A 22,786-nucleotide genomic window follows, 5' to 3' on the forward strand; every position below is an offset into this window, starting at 1 on the left:
CGAGGGTCCTCTGCACGCGGGCGGGCGGCGCGCGGCGCCTCGGTCTGGGGGAGCGCGGGGCGGTCTCCGCCGGCGTCGCGCGCGCTGTGTGTGAGCGGGGTTGCGCGCGCGCGCGCGCACTACAGGCGAGTGAGGGAGCGAGGAGCGGCCGGGTGTGAGAGTGTGTTTGGGGGTGGGGGCGAGTGTGTGTGTGTGTGTGTGTGTGTGTGTGTGGGAGTGTGTGTGGGAGTGTGTGTGGGAGTGCGTGGGAGTGGGGGTGAGGGACAGCCAGACCGACCGCGAGGCTGTGAGAAAGTGGGCGAGTGTGCGAGGGTGCCCGGCCTGGCTGCGGGAGCCGCGGTGGCGGAGGAGAAAGGAGGCGGCTCCCGGCATCCCGACCCCCTCCCCCTCCTCTCCTTCTCGGACTTCCAGCCAGCCTGCCCGGCAGCCCGCGGTTCCCTCGGAGGCCCCAGCCCGGCTCCGCTGGCCGAGAGCGAGGGAGGAGCCGCCGGAGCCAGGTGAGCGGTGCGATCGCTTCCCTCCCCCGGTGTAGTGGCGTGAGGCGGAGGCGCGCCCGCCGCCGCCCCCCCCCCCGCGCCCCTCCCCCAAATGGGCGACTGCGGCCTTAGGGACTCGGCGACGAGCTGGGGCTCGGCCGGGCGGGGCGCGCCGGGGGCCGGGGGGCTTGTGAAGCCCGGGGGGGGGGTCGCTCCGCCGGGGGGGGGGGGGCGCGGGGGGGAGCCCCGGCCCGGTCGGCGTGCTGGGAGGGGGCCGAGGTCGCCGGGTGCGTGTGACGGGTGAGAACTGCCGGGGACAGGCGGCGTCCTCGGGCGTGAAGTGTGCTTCCCCCTGTTTGTGAGGGGGGTGTGGTAACCCTGGGAGTGCTCGTTGGAGTAGAACACGCGTTGTGCCAACCTGTCCTCCAGCGTGTGGTGATCGCTCCTGCCCCTGCTTCCGTCAGACACATTCCTGTGGTGTGACCGAGGGAGGAGGATGTGGTGTTCGTCCTGCACTTAGTATGGTTTAAATCCCATGGTTTCCTCCTTACGTGTGAAATTTAGAGAGTGTGACAGTCCTACCTCCTTTGCCTTTGGCAGTGCTCTGAGTAAGAATGGGGTGACAAATAATTGCTTGGCTCGTTCGATTTTTCTTTTTTTTAAGGCATTTGACCATGATGCAAATCTTGCCCCCCTCCCTTTAAAAAAAACCCCAAACTAGTTAGATAATAACTTCACATTTGCCTTACTAATGTGTCCTTATCTCAGATGGCGGATTTGTGATCCCAGTATTTTACCCCACTTGTAGGTGTGAATAGAGAGGGGGCGGTAATTGCATTCTATGAGTGAGGTTATGCTACCCGTGTTGACTGTAACTTCCGATGTGAATTCTTTTAGCATGCTGTTATTTTCCCATTAATTACATAAATTGTTCTCACATCTTTGGGGAGTTGGATTAAATTCTAAATCTGAACGGAAAGTACGTGAGGCAGCCTAATATGGAAGATACTCTTTTTTTGTGGGCTTGGTGTTTGTTGTATATACCGAAGTTCTTAATTATTAAATGTAACCTTTTAAAATTTAAATGCTATGTAAATTTCGTTAGGTCTTTAACACCATTGGGCCGTTGAAAGGTCATTTTTTTTTTCTGTTTCTTACAAAGAATTCACTGTCAGAATACTATAAGATATTCATTTGGAATAAAACACTCTGAAATTCCAGTCATGGAGATTGAACATTTATTTTCTAACTTTTAGAATGACAACCTCTAATTTTCAAAAATGACAGTCATAGTTAAATTTCTCTTCTAATGGTTGCTGTGTGTTATTTGGTCAGTATGTCAAAGGGGAGGAGGCCTATTTTTCTTTGGAGGTGATCTTTTGTTTATTCCTTTCTATCTTGGTTAGTGCAATGACTTTCCTTCTTTCATGTCAAAGATTTGGTTGTTAGTTTGGCAAGATGGCTGTTGATGTTTTCATCTTTCTCTGTCTCCTTTTTTTTTCCTCTTGTTTTCTCTTACCCCCACCAGGTGCCAGAGTCTGCTTGTTGGGGAGGGGGGGGCACTCTGATTCTGACCACAGGGAGCCAAGAGCATCAAATACATTCATGTAGAATCTTCCACTCATTGAAGGTCCATTTTTCTGTTCCCTCCTTTCCCCCTGCAGGGGGGAAGGAGTTGAATGACTAACCTTTAGACTTTGGGCTACCAGCTAAAATTCCACTTAGTTGCTGGTGGATAGCTTTTAATTTTTTTTTCATTTTCTTAGATTCATTGAGTGGCAACCAGAAATTTCCCTTTTTTTTCTTTTCCTTCTCATTCAGTTCCTTTTCTCTCTCCACAAGGAAATCACTAGCAACGTTTTATAAATCCTCTACCCCTTCTTAGCTGTATTATGAAGGCATACACTAAAGAGAACATGTTTTTACATAGGACCAATGAATGCCAGCCAGACTTCAGGCATTAGTGTGTTGGGGTACAGGATGAACCATGGCTAAAAAAAAACACCTCCCAATTCTTGTTTTTCTCAGTTTGTATCCCCCTGGGATTACTGGGGTAGGTTACTAGATTGATTTCTCAAAACTTCTCCCCTGTCTATGACCTGAAAGAACATAACACTGGAAGGATTTGGGGGAAGGGGAAAGAACAGGGCCAGTTGATCCACAGTTTGAGAAGTAGCTTTTATCATCTTTCTCTGGGGGGCGGGCATAGAGACTTAAACTGCATGAAAGTGGGTGGAGGAACGTAGGAACAACACGACAAGAGTGACAGAAAACCAAGCATAAGTTAGGAAGGGGGAGTTTGTATGTTGCTTACACCGTTTTGGGGGTTACTTAGTGATGTGGATTTGTAGAGAGTTTATGGCAGTTTAGGTTACAAAGAGTAATCTCTGCAAGTGGGATTAAGTCATAGGCATATGGGGAAAGAGCTTTGAAATTATAATCTAATGTTATTTTAATGTCTGGGCATAGATTGTGATAGGAAGAATAAAAATATGTTAATGTTAACTGTACTGGCATACACAGTTGTTTCAAGAGAGGTTGAGTAGGAGAGATTAGGTACAGATATTGGGGAAACTGTCTTTCATTATTTGGGAATCTTCCTTTTCGTCGTATTAGGGGCTGTTAAGAAATAATAACATACTACCCCCCAAAATATCTGTACATGATGTGTTTTAGATTTGTGTGCAATATGTGAATGTGTACATATTAGATTTGCAGAAAAGGACTGACTTTCTGACTTCATGATGTCATGCCATGCTGTTTTTTCAATGTTTTCTTTTCCAGTGTGTTTTTCCTTTCAAAATTGGCTTGGAGGACAAAAGCTACAGAGCTAGCTAGCTCTACTCCCTTAGAGCCTGGTCTGCATGGAACCCATCTGCTTATTTATTTATATTTTTTAACTGCTTTTACTGAAATGACAGGTTTTTTTTCCTTCTGACTTTTATTGTTAGCAAAGGTAATTATTTCAGGATGAGATGTATAATGGTGATGGAAAGTAGCATTAGGCTTGGGTTTTTAGTGTTTTCTTTCCCCCCAAATGTTTGTTTATTTTTGAGAGGGAGATGGTGCATGGGGTGGGGGCAGGATAAGAAGGGGACAGAGGATTTGAAGCAGGCTCTGAGCTAACAGCCGGATGTGGGGCTTGAACTCATGAACTGTGAGATCATGTCCTGAGCCAAAGTCAGACGTTCAACCAACTGAGTAACCCAAGCGCCCCATTGGGTTGTTTATTTATATGTGAAATTGAAAAGATAAATTATGAATTTTTGACAGCTATGTTTAGATCTTATGGGGTATGCATTTGCCTGCTATTAAATATTGAAAATGTTTTTTGATCCTGCCTTATGATTCAATATAACAGACCCCTTTATTTTATTTTATTTTTTTTTTAAATTTTTTTTAACGTTTATTTATTTTTGAGACAGAGAGAGACAGAGCATGAACAGGGGAGGAGCAGAGAGAGAGGGAGACACAGAATCTGAAACAGGCTCCAGGCTCTGAGCTGTCAGCACAGAGCCTGTCACGGGGCTCGAACTCACGGACCGTGAGATCATGACCTGAGCTGAAGTCGGACGCTTAACCGACCGAGCCACCCAGGCGCCCCTAACAGACCCCTTTAAAATAACTCCTTGGGGCGCCTGGGTGGCTCGGTCGGTTAAGTGGCCAACTTCGGCTCAGGTCATGATCTCACAGACTGTGAGTTCGAGCCCCGCGTCGGGCTCTGTGCTGACAGCTCAGAGCCTGGAGCCTGTTTCAGATTCTGTGTCTCCCTCTTTCTGACCCTCCCTCATTCATGCTCTGTCTCTCTCGGTCTCAAAAATAAATAAACGTTAAAAAAATTAAAAAAATAAAATAAAATAACTCCTAACCCCTAACGCTTAACATTTAGCTGTCATATATGAGGTTTTATGTTGCTTGCTGGAGATAATAGAGAATAAAATAAGGATTCTGTCTTCATGGAGTTCACAGTCTAATTTCATTGATCCTTGTTTTTTTCATGTGGCAGTCTGTTCTCCCATCAGTGTCCGGAGGAGTCTGCTAGATTATTGTAAAATGTGTATCGATTTATGAATTGATAAAGTAACAAATTTGTGTAAACATCGATATGCCAAATTAATTTTTACTTCCTTTCTTTCAAAAGTGGCAGCATATCACCAAGTTGTGACCAAGAAAAAAAAAATTTACAATTGTGGTATCACTATACTGTACACCTGAAACTAATACAACACCATATGTTAACTGGAATTAAAATAAAAACAAAATTTCAAACCTACCCCTTACTTAAATGTTTTGCTCTGTTCAGCTCCTTTTCATTTCTTTCTCTCTCCCCTCTCCCTCCCTCCCTCCCCTCCCACCCCTCCCACCTCCTCCATCCCCCCAACCTTTCCTGTTACTAGCTCTTGACTTCATGTTCTTAGGAATATAGAAATAAGGTCTCCAAATAGAATATGGATTTGCGATATCAGGTCACACTAGTTCTCTCTTACTGCTCCACTTTCCCGTATTTGGCAGCATTTTAGACTTTGATAGTTTATCAGAAAACTACATTTTGGAAATATCTTGCAGGTTTGTCCAAACAGGAACTTTGAAATTTTTCCTGATTCATTGTGGTTTTTAATTGTTAGCTTATTCCTTTGACATGTGAATTAGTTAGCCATGTTTGTAAAACCTTCAACTTAAATATAGTAATATCTTCCCAACTCATTTTTCAAGGTAATGTCCAGAAAGAAAATTTAGAAGGAAGGCCCAACATTTAACATGTTAAACATGATGAACTTTTTTTAAAAATAAAGATCTTATTTATTTATTTTGAGAGAGAGAGCGAGAGAGAGAGATAGTACATGAGCAGAGAGAGAGGGGGAGACAGAGGATCCAAAGCAGGCTTCATGCTGACACCGTTGAGCCTTGATGCAGGGCTCAAACTCATGAACCGTGAGATCATGACCTGAGCCGAAGTCGGACACTCAACCCGCTGACCCACCCAGGTGTCCCAATGTTTATTTTTGAGAGAGAGCACAACCAGGAGAGGGAGAGAGAGACAGAGACAGAGAATCTGAAGCAGGCTCCAGGCTCTGAGCTGTTAGCACAGTGCTCAATGCTGGGCTCAAATTCACAAACCATGTGAAATCATGACCTGAGCCAAAGCCAGATGCTTAACTGACTGAGCCATCCAGGTGCCCCTAGATTTTATTTATATTTTCAAAGTAATTTTTGTACCCAGTGTGGGTCTTGAACTCACAACCCCAAAATCAAGAGTCAAATGCTCTACTGACTGAACCAGCCAGGTGCCTCTAAACATGAGCTCTGAGTAAGCCATACTACCCTTTGAGTCTCAGGAAGACTTTGCAAATTTTGTGCCATGTTCCAGAAGGAGATACATTGATTTAACATTCCTGTATTAAGTGAAATCATTAGAAGTTTTATTTGGGTTACTGAGAACTTTATTTGTGAGAAAACTTTATTTAAAGTTTACTCATTTTGAAAGAGAGAGAGTGGGAGTGTGGGAAGGGCAGAAAGAGAGGGAGAGAGAATCCCATGTAGACTCTGTGCTGTCAGCACATAGCCCGATGATCCATCTCGCAAACCCTGAGATCATGACCTAAGCTGAAATCAAGATACAGACGCGTAACTGACGGAGCCATCCAAGCACCCCTTGATACGCTTTTTAAAAAAAGATTTTTTAGTATTCCCTATACCCAAATGTGGAGCTCGAACCTAGGAACCCAGAGATCAAGAGTCATATGCCCTACCAACTGAGCCAGCCAGGGGTACCATTCAGAGAAAACTTTTTTTTAAAAGTTTAGTTTTGTACACCAGACTATTTTTATATACCAGACTGTTAAATTACCTGTAGCTTTGAATAACAAAGCTTTGAATAGCAAAGTTACAGGTAATTTAAGTAAAGGTAACATAATTTTCTGATCTTTTAGTTGAATATATGTAAATTTGCTTGTTAATTTGCTCATGATGTTTGTTTTTCTTCTCCAGTTTTCTTTTTATTGTGGTAAAATATACAGCATAAAATTTACCTCCTTAATCATTTTTTAGGTACACAGGTTAGTGATATTAATTATATTCATATTCTTTTTTTTTTTTTTTTAATTTTTTTTTTTCAACGTTTTTTATTTATTTTTTTGGGACAGAGAGAGACAGAGCATGAACGGGGGAGGGGCAGAGAGAGAGGGAGACACAGAATCGGAAACAGGCTCCAGGCTCCGAGCCATCAGCCCAGAGCCTGACGCGGGGCTCGAACTCACGGACCGCGAGATCGTGACCTGGCTGAAGTCAGACGCTTAACCGACTGCGCCACCCAGGCGCCCCAATTATATTCATATTCTTATGCAACTATCTACCATATTCATTTCCAGAACTCTATATATTGCAGAACTGAAACTGTATACCCATATAACTAACTCCTCATTCTCCCAACACCCCAGCCTGTGGCAACCACCATTCTACTTTCTGTGGATTGACACATTATATATTTTATATACTGGTGCATAATGTCCTCCAGGTTTATCCATGTAGCAGCATGTATTGGAATTTAACTCCTTTTTAAGGCATTGTATGTACATACTGTATCTTATTTATTCATCTGTCAACCGAAGGCTTGGGTTGCTTCCACCTTTTAGCTGTTGTAACGCTGCTATGAACATGTGTATGAAGATTCTTCTTTGAAGACTCTGTTTTCAGTTCTTTTGGTTATATACCTACAACTAGAATTACTGGATCATACAATATTTCTATTTTTATTTTTTTGAGGAACTGCTATACTATTAAAAAAATTTTTTTTAATGTTTATTTATTTTTGAGAAAATGTGAGGGACAGAGCATGAGCAGAGGAGGGGCAGAGAGAGAGGGAGACACAGAATCTGAAGCGGGCTCCAGGCTCTGAGCTGTCAGCCCAGAGCCCGATGCGGGCTTGAACTGATGAAAGGTGAGATCATAACCTGAGCCGAAGTTGGACGCTTAACCGACTGAGCCACTCAGGTGTGCCTGCCATACTATTTTTAATAGCAGCTGCACCATTTTACATTCCAACCAACAATTTTCAAGGCTTCAGGTTTCTCCACATTCTCCCCAACATTTGTGATTTTTTGTTTTTTGACAGTAGACCTCCAGTGTGTGCGAGTTAATTATATGGTTTTGATTTGTGTTTTCCTAATGATTAGTGATGTTGAGCATCTTTTTTTTGTGATGTTTTATTATCACATCCTTTTAAAAAAGCTCTGTGAGGGCTGGGAGTATGTCTGTTTTGTTTACCATGATATTTTAGAGTGCATAGTAGGCACTGAAATACTAATTTTTAAATTAAATGTATTTAATCGAATACTTAGTGTTTTTAGTATTTAGATTCTTAATTGATCTGAGATTATGACCAGTGTTTGACTTTGAACAGTTTTCTTTTTTTTGAGAGAGGGATATAGAAATACTTCTCCAGGGATGTTGTAAAAATAAATGTAAAAGTGAAATGATGAAATGTAAGATGATGATCTTGTCAGTGTAAAAAGAAACTCCCTCTTATCATCGATACCAATACTTACTGGTATTTTAATGTCAAGGGAATATTTCAATGTCAAGGGAATATTTTCATTCGAAAATTTTAATGTCAAGGGAAAATTTTCCTATAAGATTTGACCAAGGTATGATGGACTATACTTGTTAAGGTAAGGTTTTATGGCCTATAATAAAGAATTCCCAGATATCATTTACATAAGCAAAAAAGGTAGTAGGTAGTCCAGGGTCACAGCACTACACAGTTGTCAGGCATTCAAGTTTTAACATGTCTCTGTGTTTTTCCTAGGGTTCACTTTTCACTCCTGTCTTCATAGTCTAGGTGGTTGTTAGAGCTGTAGCCATAACACTTACATTCCAGGAAGGGTGGAGGAAGGGCCAAGGAATAGTATAGTATACCTCTTAAGTATGTGTTCTGAAAATTTCAGTGCAGTACTTTCACTCAGCTCTTATTGAGTAAAATTTACTTATATGATCACATCTAGTTGCAAGAAAGCCTAGAGAATACAGTCTGTTCGTTACATGGCATTGTGCTTAGCTAGATATTGGATATCTTATTATTAAGGAGTCATTAGAAAATGGATATTGGGAAGGAAGTGGCAGTCTGTGCCATGGAGTGTGTGGAATTTGAATTCACTTGGCTTTACCACTTAACTTCTTGGCTAGAACGTATTCAGCTAACAAATGAAGACAGTAATGCACCAAAGGGATGGTTGTGAGGATTGAATGAGAAGATACAGATAAATCGCCTACCATGGTATAATGTGGGTTTTTAAAAAAATTTATCCAAATTCCTTTCATTGTCTTTAGGTATGGTAGAAAAAAGTAGAAAGAAATCAGAAAACCTGAATCTTAGTCCTGGCTCCGTTATTGTGATAAGCTCATGATAACTTAAACGGTCAGGCTGTTTCTTTAAAATGGGAAGATATATGTGTGTATTCCTCACGTAATTACATGCAGATTAGATTAGAAAATATATGTGGAATGTGTTTCATGAGCTGTAAATGGAGAATAGTTTTAACCTTATCTGTGTGCATTATTTTGCCTTTGTCCTGCATATGTTTCTTTGTATGAGGAAAGGGAATTTATAGGCACTTGTCTATATATTTCAAAGTGTTGCCTTTTCTTACCTTCATTGGTTTTTCTGTTTCATCACTCATTTTTTTTCAGTCTTTTGATAAAGGGATCTTCTTGAGATTGGGTAGGAAAATCATTGCCCTCTCTTTCCCCCCATAATCACATATGTAGCTTAAAAAAAAAAAGTATCATAGGTAAAAGTGCTATAAAAAGGAGAGAGTGTGAATGAGTGTGTCATGTAACCTTTAGGAACTTATTGGTTTGCTCTATTTTTGAGGTATATCCTTTTCAATATAAGGAGGGGGTTGTGAGGGCTATCATACATTTCTTTTCTGTCATAGCTAAAGACAACTTTGATTAATATCTAGCCTTTTGCTCCTACTTTCAAAGCATTCCGGTCTGCCTTAAAGTTAATGTGGCAAAGAACATGGCATTTTGTATAAACTCAGAACACCTAAACAGTGATCTTATTTTATGTGGCATCTTAGGTAAAGGATGAGATTTTATAGGAACTATCCAGATTTCAGAGGGACATTTTTTTAGAGATTATTTATTGATGAACATTGTTAGTGAGTAATGGGGTAATTGGACTAAGACTATTATTTGGTTATTTCTGAGACTCTTCTGAGGTTTTCAAGTTACCATTCAGTCGTTTTCTGTACCTTAATAAGAGCTACAAAAATCACCTCCTATCCCCAAATAGTATGGGTCTTCCTTTTCACCCTTCCTTTTTTTTTAAAAAGGCTTTATTTATAATTTTTTTATTAACAAGGTTTCTTTTTAATGTTTATTTTTGAGAGAGAGAGAGAGAGAGAGAGAGAGAGACAGAGTGTGAGGTGGGGGAGGGACAGAGAGAGAGGGAGACACAGAATCCAAAGCAGGCTCCAGGTTCTGAGCCCGATGCAGGACTCGAACTCAAACTGGGAGATCATGACCTGAGCTGAAGTCCGGATGCTCAACACACTGAGCCACCCATGCATACCCTTTTAAAAATTCATCTTATAGCACTGACAGTATAAAAAAAAATTAATTACAACATACTGTGATAATTGCCAGAATATGTGTATAAGATAATGTAGATTCATGGAGTTAGGATGATTTTTATAAGTCAGAAAAATTTAACAGATGTATTAACTAGTGAGCCAGTATTTACTAAGGTAGGCTTAGGATGTATATTCTAAGCAAAAGGAAGCATGAGAGAATACAATGTGTTCAGGAAATTGGTAAATGAGAGAGAAGAGAGGGTAGAAGATTAGTTTGGAGGTGTTTTTAGGTGCAAAATGTTGCATGTACTGGGGATGAATAGGAAATTCAAGTGGTATTTAGAAAATAGAATTACTGTTGTAATTGTATGTTTACGTAGTGAAGAAAAATAGAAAATGATGCCAGAGTTTCTGAATTAAATGCTTAAATTAGGATGAGTATATCTGGCAGTATTCTTCTGAGAAACAGAACCGGTAAGAAATTGTATATATGTGGAGGGAGAGGGATGTACGGAGGGAGGGAAGGAGGAAGGGGGGAACAAGAGAAAGAAGGAAATAGAAATTAATTTTAAGGGATTGGTTAGTGTGATTGTGGCACGTCTGAAATTTGTAGGGCAGACCAATGGGTTAGAAACTCAGTCAGGAACCTCTGTGTTAACGTGTTGATGCAGAGTTCCTTCTCTTGGAAACCCTTTTTTGTTGTTCACACCTTCCACTGATTGGATGGGGTCCACCCATGTCATAGAGGGTAATCTCCTTCACTCAGAGTCGACTGATTATGAACTTTAATCATATTTCCAAAGTACCTACATAGCTACATGTAGACTAGAGTTAGACCAAACAGTTGGGGCACCATTGTCTAGCCAGGCTGACACATAATATTGAACTATTAAAATGGGAATTCAAGGTGTTTAGGTATGTGAATAAAAAAACTTCAGAATTTTACTTGCTCAACTGAGGCAATGTTTGTGGCATTTAGTTAGGGATGCCTACTAAGCAGATTGAAATAGGATCTCAAATACAGTTGAGAACTCCAGGTTGGAAAGATATTTAGTGGGTCAATGATATATTCAGATTTTAATGATAATAGTTGAAGCCTGGCTGAGGATGAAATTTCTAGAGAAAGGAGTGAAGGGTTTAAGAAGGAAGCCCTGGGGATTATGTACAGAGAAAGCATCCCCCCTCCCACAACCCCTCCAGCAACCCTCTGTTTGTTCTCTATGTTTAAGAGTCTCTTTATGTTTTGTCCCCCTCCTTGTTTTTATATTATTTTTGCTTCCCTTCTTCTAACGTTTATTCTTTTTCAGTCTTTAGATTCTAAGTTCATATGCTGTGTCTTATCTGGAATAAATGATTTTCCTTGTAGTAAGAGGTGCCTTAAGGTCTTCAAATGGTAGATTGATATTTTTGCTTTTTCCCTAGCAAAATAATTAACATTAGGAAGTGGCTTCATGAGAAAAATGAATGATGCACTTTATTTATGATTCCCATTTAATTAGCCTTGCCTGTACTATTGACAGATGACAGTAAATTTTTTTATTGGTTTGTATATCCAGAAGTTTGCATGGGAAAACTATCTCTAATATAAAACTAAAATTTCACTGTTGAATATCTTTATTGAAAAAAAAAACAGCAACTGTTTTTGTAGTTACTCAGTAGCATTTATTCTATATCTGATATTTGTGTATCATTTTCCTTGATACTGTGGGAGAAATAAATTGAGGACAGGAATTAGTTGATCTGAATTTACATTCTAAGAGCAGAAATACTATATTCTTTTGTATATGTGGACATTTACAAATGCTGTGTTAATCTTAACACTGTTGGAGAATAAACTCTTTTTTAAAGTATTTTTTTAAAGAGAGATAGAGAGTGAGCTGGGGAGGGGAGGGAGGGAGACAGAGAGTCCCAAGCAGGCTTCACACTGTCAGTGCAGAGCCCAGTGCTGGACTCTAATTCATGAACTGTGAGATCATGACCTGAGCTGAAACCAAGAGTTGGGACACTTAACTGACTGAGCCACCCAAGTGCCCTTAAACTCTTTTCTAATAGTAAGTAACCAAACTTACTCCTTTAAATGTCAGGGGGAATAAAGGAACCATTTTATTTTACAAGGGACTCTTTTCTGACGTTTAAAATAGTGAATGTAATCAGAAAAAAAATTGTTTTTTAAGGACTCAGGACTATCATTTTATTTGTGTACTTTTGGTCTTCTGACCTCTATAGATTTATCATAACGCTTTTGATTTATCAGCAGTTTTGTTTTTCTTTTTCCCCTCATGTTTATGGATGGGAGAAATAGATATGTTGGAAGAGACCCTGGCCTACTGGTCTCCGCCTGGCCCACAGGAATGTTTTGGAGGTCTCCCAGAGCAGGAGGGCCAGTGTGAGGGTTGGGAAGGGGAGAGAATGAATGCAAAGCTTTTGCCTTGGTGGTTGGGGAATCTTTTCCTGATTGTTTCCTGGTTATTGTTAGATGTGAATCTCAGTGGAGCAGCCTGATAAAGGCAAGCGACCCTGGGTACCTGGGGACCACCAGTGGCCCCTTAACCTGTCGAAATAAAAGTGGACCATTCGGTGGAGGAGAGGTTGTGCTCTTTCTCTGTCAGTGAACTAGACTTTGGAGATTACTATGAAATTATACTGGATAAAAAATTGGACAGGTGTCACTTGAAAATACCAGTACCAGTGGAACAGTAAGTGACAAGCTAGAGTTTAAGCTTACTTGCCCTTTTCAAACTGGGAATGTCATGTACTTGGTATACAGAAAGAATATTTTGGAACACAGTGTGTCATACCTCTGTGATTCTTTACATGAAAAGCAAGACATGACATGAGAATCTTTTGAAGCTGATAAAGAAAATATATTCCACATGAACAAAGATACTTTGGTGCAGGGCAAGGTGATGATCCCCAGATCTTGCCATATTAACTGCCTCTAGGTGGGCTTTGAGGAACCACAACCATTGACATTGATGTTGGACCTTTTCAAGATAGTGTCTACCTCTTTCACAGAGTCTTCTGCAGGGTGAGAACATTCTTCTAGTTCCAGATATGGGGGTGCAAGTATTCTCTGTGAAAGGATATAGTCCCAGTTGTGGCAAATGATGAGATCTCTAGGCTTGCTTCCAAATCATGAAGGCAGAGAGGGAACACCATTTTCTTTGTTAGAAACCCAGGATCAAGAGGATTTAGGGTTCATTAAAAAAAAGGAAAAAAATGAAAGGAGATGGGGAGGCTAATCTGAACTTTCATGTGTTGGTTGCATACCAGTGTAGAAACACTCAAAGATTACGCAAGGATATCAGCGCTGCAGCCATGAAGCCAGACATGGAGATGCTCACGTGCATCATCTGTCAGGAGTTGCTGCATAACTATGTGAGATTGCAGGCCTGGAGTGCTTTTATTATCTGATGATACAATCCTTGAAAACACCATATTGTCTTACTATTGGCCTGGGAAGTTTCCACAAGTTGACATATCAATATTGGCAGAACAGTCCTGCTTCCCAGTTGCCAGTGGCTATACCATCTTATCCTGATTTCTGTTGGGGCCACAACTGCTGTACTCATTCAGTACAATTTCATGTGGTGAAATTTAGTCAAATTGGCGAACAGATGATGTTCAAGAACTAAGTGTAAGGGATGGAACCAAGATGGCTTTAGAATAATGGAGGTCATTGACAGGGTGTTTCAAAAACTATCCATTCTTAGGATCATTTTTATAGTGCCTATCTCAAGGAAAACTGGGGATCTCTACATTAGGTACCCTGGTGCAAATTTTTTTTGGTGGAGCTTTTCCTCTGATTGAGACTTCCTAGTGACCACATCTTCCTATTGTGTAAGTTGAATTATTACTACATCTAGCCTAAGGCTTGAAAGGGTATGTTCTTGACCACAGCTGTGGAACAGGTGTACAGGGGGCTAGGAGGTTGTGGGCATCGGGCATCCCCTTTGCTGGTTAGTTGGGTCTTGGCCTGATGCATCACCATAACTGAGAGCTCTTAACCTTGCTTTTCCTCAGCTACAAGTCACAACTATTGTGCTTCTCATTTTATTTTATTCTTTCCCTGCTTTCCTGTGATCGATGCCTTTGAGACCCCATGTTGTGGGGCACATGGGTGAGTGCGGCGCAGGTATGGCAGGCCAAGGTTTGGCGTGCTGGCGTGTGTGTGTGGTGGTGCTTCTGGCTCGTGATATTCTAGTCTTATTGTGTGCATTCAGGTGGAGACCCTGGAGAGTGTGTGAATGGTGCATGAGGGGCTACTTTCAGTTGCTGTGATGCTGGAAGCTGTCTATATGTATGGCTTTTGCTTCCTCTAGTTCTTATCCTTGTCTTTTTTTCTGTTAGATTTGCTGTGTCATCTGGAGTGGTATTAGGATTTTTAAAATTTTTAGTAAGCTCCATGCTCAACATGAGGCTTGAACTAAACGACCCTGAGATCAAGAGTTGCATGCTTTACTGACTGAGCTAGCCAGATGCCCCAGTAATTTTATTTTTGAAAAAAGTTTTTTTTTGTTGGGGTGCCTGGGAGGCTCAGTTGGTTGAGCGTCCAACTCTTGATTTCAGCTCAGGTCACCATCCCAGGGTCATGGGATTGAGCTGAGCCCCATGTCACACTCTGTCCTGGGCGTGGAGCCTGCTTCAGATTGTTTTTCTCCTCCTCTGCCTCTCTCCCTTGCATACATTCTGTCTCTAAAATAAAAAAAAATTAAAATAACGCTTAAAAAGAAAGGCTTTTTGTTGAAATAACCTGTTAATGTTTGTCAGTAAAGCTTGTAACTTTTTGCTTCTTCTCAGGAAAATAATTTTCAGCTTTTGTCTTGCTCATGATGCAAGCTCTTGCCCATGATGCAAACTCTGAGAAGCAGCACTGTATTTGTGGAAGAAAGTCCTTTTTTGTATTACAGTAAACAATCTGTATTTGTTTAAAAAAAATTCTATTTAAAGTAAGCATAAAAACATTGAGTAAGAGCATGCTGTCCTCTGACTGAAATAAATTTGAGCGAATGGACCCCAGCATTTATTTCGGCTATTTAAAGTTTTTTTTCCACAGTCTCAAATTACTCTGATTAAAGTTGTTACATGAATGACTTCAGTGTTGATACTCATCTAATAACATAGGTGTTACTATCTCATTTAAAAAACATTCCTATAAATATGTTAGTGATAAATATGTTAGTGATAAAATATACATACATATGAGAAAACAAGGGAAGAAAATTGAATTATTAAAAAACTACAGTTACATGAACATATATAAATGGAGTTTATCGTGATGGGAGATACAGGGATATGATATACTAATGATTACAACCTTGTCTATTTTATATCAAGGTATTTGCATTTTGGGTGGGGTAAATCAGTCAAAAGTAGATGATCAGATAAAAGTACATTTCTAGATTATATATAATACAGGGAATGGCATTGAGTATGTAATATTAAAAATGGCACTTTAATTTTTTTTTTAATTTTTTTTTTAATGTTTATTTATGAGAGAGGGAGAGAGATAGAGCATGAATGAGGGAGGGACAGAGAGGGAGACACAGAATCCAAAGTAGGCTACAGGCTCTGAACTGTCAGCGCAGAGCCCATTGCAGGGCTCGAACTCATGGACCATTAGATCATGACCTGAGCTGAAGTCGAACGCTTAACCAATGGAGCCACCCAGGCGCCCCTAAAAAATGGCAATTTTATTAAGTGACCTGCTGTAATTATTAAACTGCAGTGCTTCCCCAGTGGAAGGGGGAGAAATTTTGTTTTGGGAGGTGGTGAGTTTCTACATTTCTAGTGTTGTAAAAGTTTTTGATTTTTTTTTTTTTTTAATTTTAGATAGAGTGCATGAGTGGGAAAGGGACAGAGAAGGGGAGAGAGAGAGAGAGAGAGAGGGAGAGAGAGAGAAAGAGAAAGAGAAAAAGACAGAGACAGAGACAGAGAAAATTCTTGCCCAGCTTGGAGTCTGACATGGGGCTTGATCCCATGACCCTGGGATCATGACCTGAGCCAAAATCAGGAGTTGGATGCCTGACTGGGCCATCCAGGCACTCCTTTTACTATATTTTTTAAAGTAATCTCCATGCCTGATATGGGGCTCAAACTCATAACTTCAAGATCAAGAGTCATACACTAGTGACTGAGCCAGCCAGGTGCCCCAAGTATATTTTCTTTCTTTTCTTTCTTTCTTTCTTTCTTTCTTTCTTTCTTTCTTTCCTTCTTTCTTTCTTTTCTTTCATTCTTTCTATTTTTCTTTTTAGATTTTTTTTTTTAAACGTTTATTTATTTTTGAGACAGAGAGAGACAGAGCATGAATGGGGGAGGGGCAGAGAGAGAGGGAGACACAGAATGGGAAGCAGGCTCCAGGCTCTGAGCCATCAGCCCAGAGCCCGACGTGGGGCTCAAACTCACGGACCGTGAGATCGTGACCTGAGCTGAAGTCGGATGCTTAACCGACTGAGCCACCCAGGCGCCCCTCTTTCTATTTTTTTTAAAACAGGAAGAAATAAAATTTAATTTCATATGTATGGGAGATGCATAAAGACATGAAATTCCTTAGGTAGAATTCTTTATTTACCCTGTGTGTGTATTTGGTCTTTGTCTAGAAAGAATCGTCATTCAGGAGGAAATAATCCAGGAAAAGGAAGAACAAGCAGATCAAGATGTGTAGCTCTGTGGCGGCCAAGTTGTGGTTTTTGACCGATCGTCGAATCAGGGAAGACTATCCCCAAAAAGAGATTTTACGAGCATTAAAGGCCAAATGTTGTGAGGAGGAACTGGACTTCAGGGCTGTGGTGATGGATGAAGTAGTACTGACAATCGAGCAAGGAAACTTGGGTAAGTCTATACTAAATAATTTTATGGATTTTTTTCTTAGAATATGTTGAATCCACATTTTCTAGGAATAATTTGGATGAAGGAATTGTTAATAGCTTTACATTACAGTCATCTGATCTTAAAATGTAGCATATTTTATGGAAGAAATGGAAACCCCGGAATTAATTGAACCTCTTATGTTATTTTTATTTTAATGTTTATTTTTGAGAGAGAGACACACATGCATAGAGCGTGAGTGAGGGAGGGGCAGAGAGCGAGGGAAACACAGAATCCGAAGCAGGCTCTAGGCTCTGAGCTGTCAGCACAGAGCCCGACGCAGGGCTCGAACTCATGAACCGTGAGATCATGACTGGAGCCAAAGTCCATGACCTGAGCTGAAGACAGACACAAAACCGACTGAGCCACTCAGGTGACCTGAACCTCTTAAGATATTATTTAGGAAATAGTTGGGAGAGAAATTAAAGAAAATCTACTTGTTTTTCCCCATTATTACTGTCCTCTAATTTTAAAATATGTTGTTTATAAGGTGCTCCTGAGAGAACTTGTACTTCATGGGATAATTCAGTAATGAATTTATTAGTAAATTCATCAAATTCCACATGTGATTCTTATTTTCTTTTTTTCTAAAAACTTCAGAATATTGACTACTTTTTAAAAAATGTTTATTTATTTATTTTGAAAGAGAGAGAGAAGGAGAATGTGAGTAGGGGAGGGGCAGAGAGGAGAGAATCCCAAGCAGGCTCCATGTTGCCACCGCAGAGACCAACGCTAGGCTCAGTGTCTCACAAACCGTGAAATTATGACCTGAGCTGAAATCAAGACTTGGATGCCCAACCGATTGAGCCACCCAGGCATTCCTTTTCTTTCTTTATAAAATATTTTATACATATAGTATATAATACACCGTTTGTTTCTCTTCACTGGATAAAAGTGTCTGAATAATTTGACTCAATTGGTGATAAGTCTAGTATTTATAATTCTGTATTTCATATTTGTTTTAGGGTTACAAGAGGATTATCTTAGAAACAGAATTCTTTAGGACTGACTTAGGAATCTTTACGTCTTTACCCTGGAAAGTTATGACTTGTAGGTCATTTCTGTTAGGGAGCATTATATGGTGGCATATACGTGCCATTTTGGATTAACTTTTAGAAGACTAGACATAATTTAGTGATAGTATTCAGTAAAGATATGAGACAAACACTTAAAACAGATTCTATGTTACTTAACTTGCTTCGAGACTATAATCATAATGAGAACATGTGTTTTCATCAAAAAAATGGAGGGAGATGGTTATTGTGAGAACTAATAATATACAGAATATAAATCTGCTATTAGGGTAATTTCATTTGTAGGCTAGTTAATAGATCCCAGAGTCTTGCCTGATGAATAACATGATACTGTAGATTTAAGTAGGTAAAATCTCTTAGCAAACAGTTGCTCTTTACTCTCTGTCCTTTAACATTTATTCCATTCACTTTACCTTTTTACAGTTATTGTTGCTTTGGAAATAACTTCTTTAGAACTGAACTGTTTCCAGATTGTTTCACTGGAGTGTTTTAGTTACTACCTTTATAAGAAAGATGCACATTATTTTATTTTTGGTCAATTTTTCTTTTTTTTAAATGTATATACATAGGTCCAACACTTATTCAGATTCTGGATTTGGGATAGAGCCTGTTTCATTCTTTCTAAATATAATTTGAGCACTTACTATGTGCTAATTAATTGGTATGGTATGCAAAATGAGACATAGTCCCTATATTCTAAAGGCCAAGATTAATATTAACATCAATCAAGTGATCACACATATTAGTGTAAAATCATTATAACTTTGGTAAATTATAAAAGGAATGGATATCACTTTGCACCCCCCTGCCCTCTAGCTAGCTATGACAGATACATCCTGAACAAATCAGAGCAAATCTTTTCTTTAAAAGTCAGAATCTATCACATGCTTTTATAACTTGCAGGTTTTTCAACAAAATTGCATATACAATTGTTGAAATTGGAGTCAGAAATCCGGACAGAGTATTGTGTTAGGAGCCATGCTCTTGAAGTATGTGTGAGAAGGCCAGTGTACATAGGTCACTAAACACATAAACCGCAGGCTTATGGTGTATGTCTCTGTTTTAAAGGTTGGAAAACCAAAGGCTGCCTTTCCAACAGTCCTCTGAAGTCAGGGTTTCTTATTAGACCAAGCTTCTGTCACATAGACCTATTACTACAAGATGTGGGAAATGCAAATGGACATCTATGTTCTAATACCTTTCATAGGTTGAAAAATATCTAACATTGGGGTACCTGGGTGGCTTGGTCCGTTGAGCATCGGACTTTGGCTCAGGTCATGATCTCACGGTTCATGAGTTCAAGCCCTTCGTCAGGCTCTGGTTTGACAGCTCAGAGCCTGGAGCCTGCATCAGATTCTGTGTCTCCCTCGCTGTCTGCCCCTCCCCTGCTCACACTCTGTCTCTCTTTCTCTCTCTCTATCTCAAAAATAAATAAACATTAAAATTTAAAAAAAAAATCTAAGATTGAAAACCATTGTTCTTGGTTTTTTCTTGTTTCCTACTGGACACTCTTTGTTCTCAACTGTCACTTTCAGGCCAGTAGGACAAGATTGAACTCACTTCTTCCTCACGAAGCTATCTTATTTCAGCTTTTCGGTTTGTATTTTGTCCTTTGCCCTGGTATTACCGTTAACATATCTTTTGTTTTAAACATATAGTTTTTAAGTTTATTTACTTATATTTAGAGTAGGTATTTGAATAGAGATGTCCATTGCATTTGCCACATCTTGTAGTAAGAGGTCTGTGAGAAGGGCATAAGTGAGAGCAAGAGAGGAGCAGAGATAGGGGAGAGAATCCCAAGCAGACTCTGCCCTGTCAGTGCAGAGTTTAATGCAGGGCTCTATCCCACAAACCAAGAGTAGGACACTTAACTGACTCAGCCACATGTGTGCTTTTCTGTTTTATTCTTAAGAGCCATTTCTGCCACAAAATTTTCTTGCTTTTTCCTTCTAAATGACAATTGTTCTGCTTTTCAGTATCCTAAGTCAGGCTGTTAATGGCCCCAAGTTTAAACGACTGCAACATTCCTATAGCCTATAGCTCGTTATCTTTCACTACAGTGTTTCCTCTCTAGCTTTCTCATTCATTAAACACCAGTTTTATCATCTTTCTAAAAACCTTCAGAAACCCTATTTCCAAGCATTGTTCAATCTATTTTATTTTTAAGGCTTATTTAAAAAAATAATTGGGGAGGGAGGGGCACAGAGAGAGACACACACAGAATCCCAAGCAGGCTCCAGGCTCTGAGCTGTCAGTACAGAGCCTGACGTGGAGCTCGAACCCACGAACCATGAGATCATGACCTGAGCTGAAGTCAGACGCTTAAGCAACTGAACTATCCAGGCGCTCCAGGGCTTTTTATTTTTTATTTGTATTATTTATTTATTTTTAAAATTAATGTATTTATTTTGGGGGTGGGGGGAGGGAGAGAGAGCGCGCGAGAGGGAGCAGGAGGGGCAGAGTGAGGGAGACAGAGGATCCGGAGAGGGCTCCTCACTGACAGCAGAGAGCCCAATGTGGGGCTCAAACTCATGAATGTGAGATCATGACTTGAGCCAGTTTACTAAGCTTACTCTTCCATGTACACTGTTTATAGCATAAATGTTACCACATGTGCAACAATAAGACCCAGCTTCACAGCCGGTAGGATGCTCTAATGAAAAAGAGACAACATGTGTTGGCAAGAATATAGAGAAATTGGAATTCTCCTGCATTGCTAATGGGAATGTAAAATGGTGCAGTCCCTTTGGAAAACAGTTTGGCAGTTCCTCTAAAGGTTAAACATACAGCTACCATAGGATCCATCCCACTCCTGCATGGAATGACAACGTATGTTTGGAAGAATTCACCAGTGAAAACATCTGGTTCTGAGCTTTTCCTTGTTTGGAGACTTTGGATTACTGATTTAATAGGTCTGTTCAGATTTTTTATTTCTCAATGATTCAATTTTAGTAGGTTGTAGGTTTCTAGGAATTTATTCATTTTTTCTAGGTTATCCAATTTGTTGGTGTGTAATCGTTCATAGTTGTCTCTTATGATTACTTTTATTTCTTTGGTGCCCATTGTAACATTTTCTTTCATTTCTGATTTCTTATTTAAGTCTCTTTCTTTCCCTTTTTAGTCTAGCAGAGGGTTTGTTAATTTATTAATCTTTCCAAAAATCCAAGTTAGTTTTGTTGATTTTTATTTTTCTCTTTTTTATTTTGGTTATTTGTGTTCTAATTTCTTTTTTTAGTTAATTTTTTCTTGAAAGAGAATGCAAACAGGGGAGAGAGAGAGAGAGAGAGAGAGAGAGAGAGAGAGAGAGAGAGAGAAGGAATCCCAAGCGCTCACAGCGCAAAGCCTGATGATGTGGGGTTCGATCTCACAACTGTGAGATTATGATCTGAGCTGAAATCAAGTGTCAGATGCTTAGCTGATTGAGCCCCCCAGGCACCCCAGAGATTTTCCTTCTTTCTTAATGTGCATGTTTATACTTGTATACTTCGCTCTTAACACTGCTTTCACCACATCCCCTAAGTTCTGGTATTCTGTGTTTTGCTTTTGTCTTAATATTTTTTTTCTCTTTTTTTCTAAACTTTAATAATTTTTTTTAACTTTATTTATTTATTTATTTATTTATTTATTTATTTATTTTAAGAGAGACAGTGAGCCAGGGAAAGGAAGAGAGAGAGAGAGAGAGAGAGAGAGAGAATCCCAAGCAGGCTCCGCAGGGTCAGTGCAGAGCTTGACATGGGGATTGAACTCACAAAACAGTGAGATTATGACCTGAGCCAAAATCTAGAGTCAGACGCTTCTTAACCAAATGAATGAGCCACCCAGGCGCCTGATTTTTTTTTTTTTTTTTTTTTAAATTTTTTTTTCAACGTTTTTTATTTATTTTTGGGACAGAGAGAGACAGAGCATGAATGGGGGAGGGGCAGAGAGAGAGGGAGACACAGAATCGGAAACAGGCTCCAGGCTCCGAGCCATCAGCCCAGAGCCTGACGCGGGGCTCGAACTCACGGACCGCGAGATCGTGACCTGGCTGAAGTCGGACGCTTAACCGACTGCGCCACCCAGGCCAGGCGCCTGTTCTTATGATATTTTCTGATTTCCCTTGTTACTCCCTTTGTTTTATTTATTGTTTGAGTGTGTTACCCCTTTTGTTTTATTTATTGTTTGAGTGTGTTATTTAATTCCCAGGTATTTATGAGTTTTTCATTTTCCCTTTGGTATTCATTTCTAGTTTCAGTCCATAGAAACCGGAAAAGATACTTGGTATGATATCGGTATTCTTAAATGTAAGATTTCTTTTGTGGCTTAACATGTGATCTATCCTGGAGAAAATTTCATTTGCCCTTGCAGAACTTGGATTGTGTTGTTGTTTGGGGTGGGGATATGTGTTTTGATATATTTGTTAGGTCTAGTTGATCTGTGGTGTGTTTCAGTTTTGTTTCCTTATGAGATTTTCTTTTTTTCTTTGGGGGGGGGGATGGTCATTGTTTTTATTTATTTTTTTAATTTACATCCAAGTTAGCATACAGTGCAACAGTGATTTCAGGAGTAGATTCCTCAATGCCCTTTGCCCATTTAGCCCATCCCCCCTCCCACAACCTCTCCAGTAACCCTCTGTTTGTTCTCCATATGTAAGAGTCTGTTATGTTTTGTCCCCCTCCCTGTTTTTATATTATTTTTGCTTCCCTTCCCTTATGTTCATCTGTTTTGTCTCTTAAAGTCCTCATATGAGTGAAGTCATATGATATTTGTCTTTCTCTGACTAATTTCACTTAGCATAATACTCTCTAGTTCCATCCACGTATTTGCAAATGGCAAGATTTCATTCTTTTTGATT

General features: G+C 40.0%; 1 protein-coding gene across 6 annotated transcripts in view; it reads left to right on the forward strand.

The window, feature by feature from the left end:
- The window catches only part of RIMKLB (ribosomal modification protein rimK like family member B), a 71,714-nt gene that overhangs the window by 797 nt on the left and 48,131 nt on the right, over positions 1 to 22,786 (forward strand). For 4 of the 6 annotated variants that reach the window (XR_007456939.1, XR_007456940.1, XR_007456941.1 and 1 more), the window contains exons 1-2: positions 7 to 497; positions 16,651 to 16,882. Coding sequence is in view for 1 of the 6 variants with exons in the window: in XM_049627061.1 (XP_049483018.1) it covers positions 16,708 to 16,882 (175 nt within the window). In the remaining 5 variants the exon portion in view is untranslated. Of the gene's footprint in view, positions 1 to 6; positions 498 to 16,650; positions 16,883 to 22,786 lie in introns of those variants that run through there. The other 2 variants (XR_007456942.1, XR_007456943.1) reach the window with 2 other exon arrangements.

The sequence above is a fragment of the Panthera uncia genome, chromosome B4, assembly GCF_023721935.1.
Source record: "Panthera uncia isolate 11264 chromosome B4, Puncia_PCG_1.0, whole genome shotgun sequence".
Taxonomy (NCBI): Eukaryota; Metazoa; Chordata; class Mammalia; order Carnivora; family Felidae; genus Panthera; species Panthera uncia.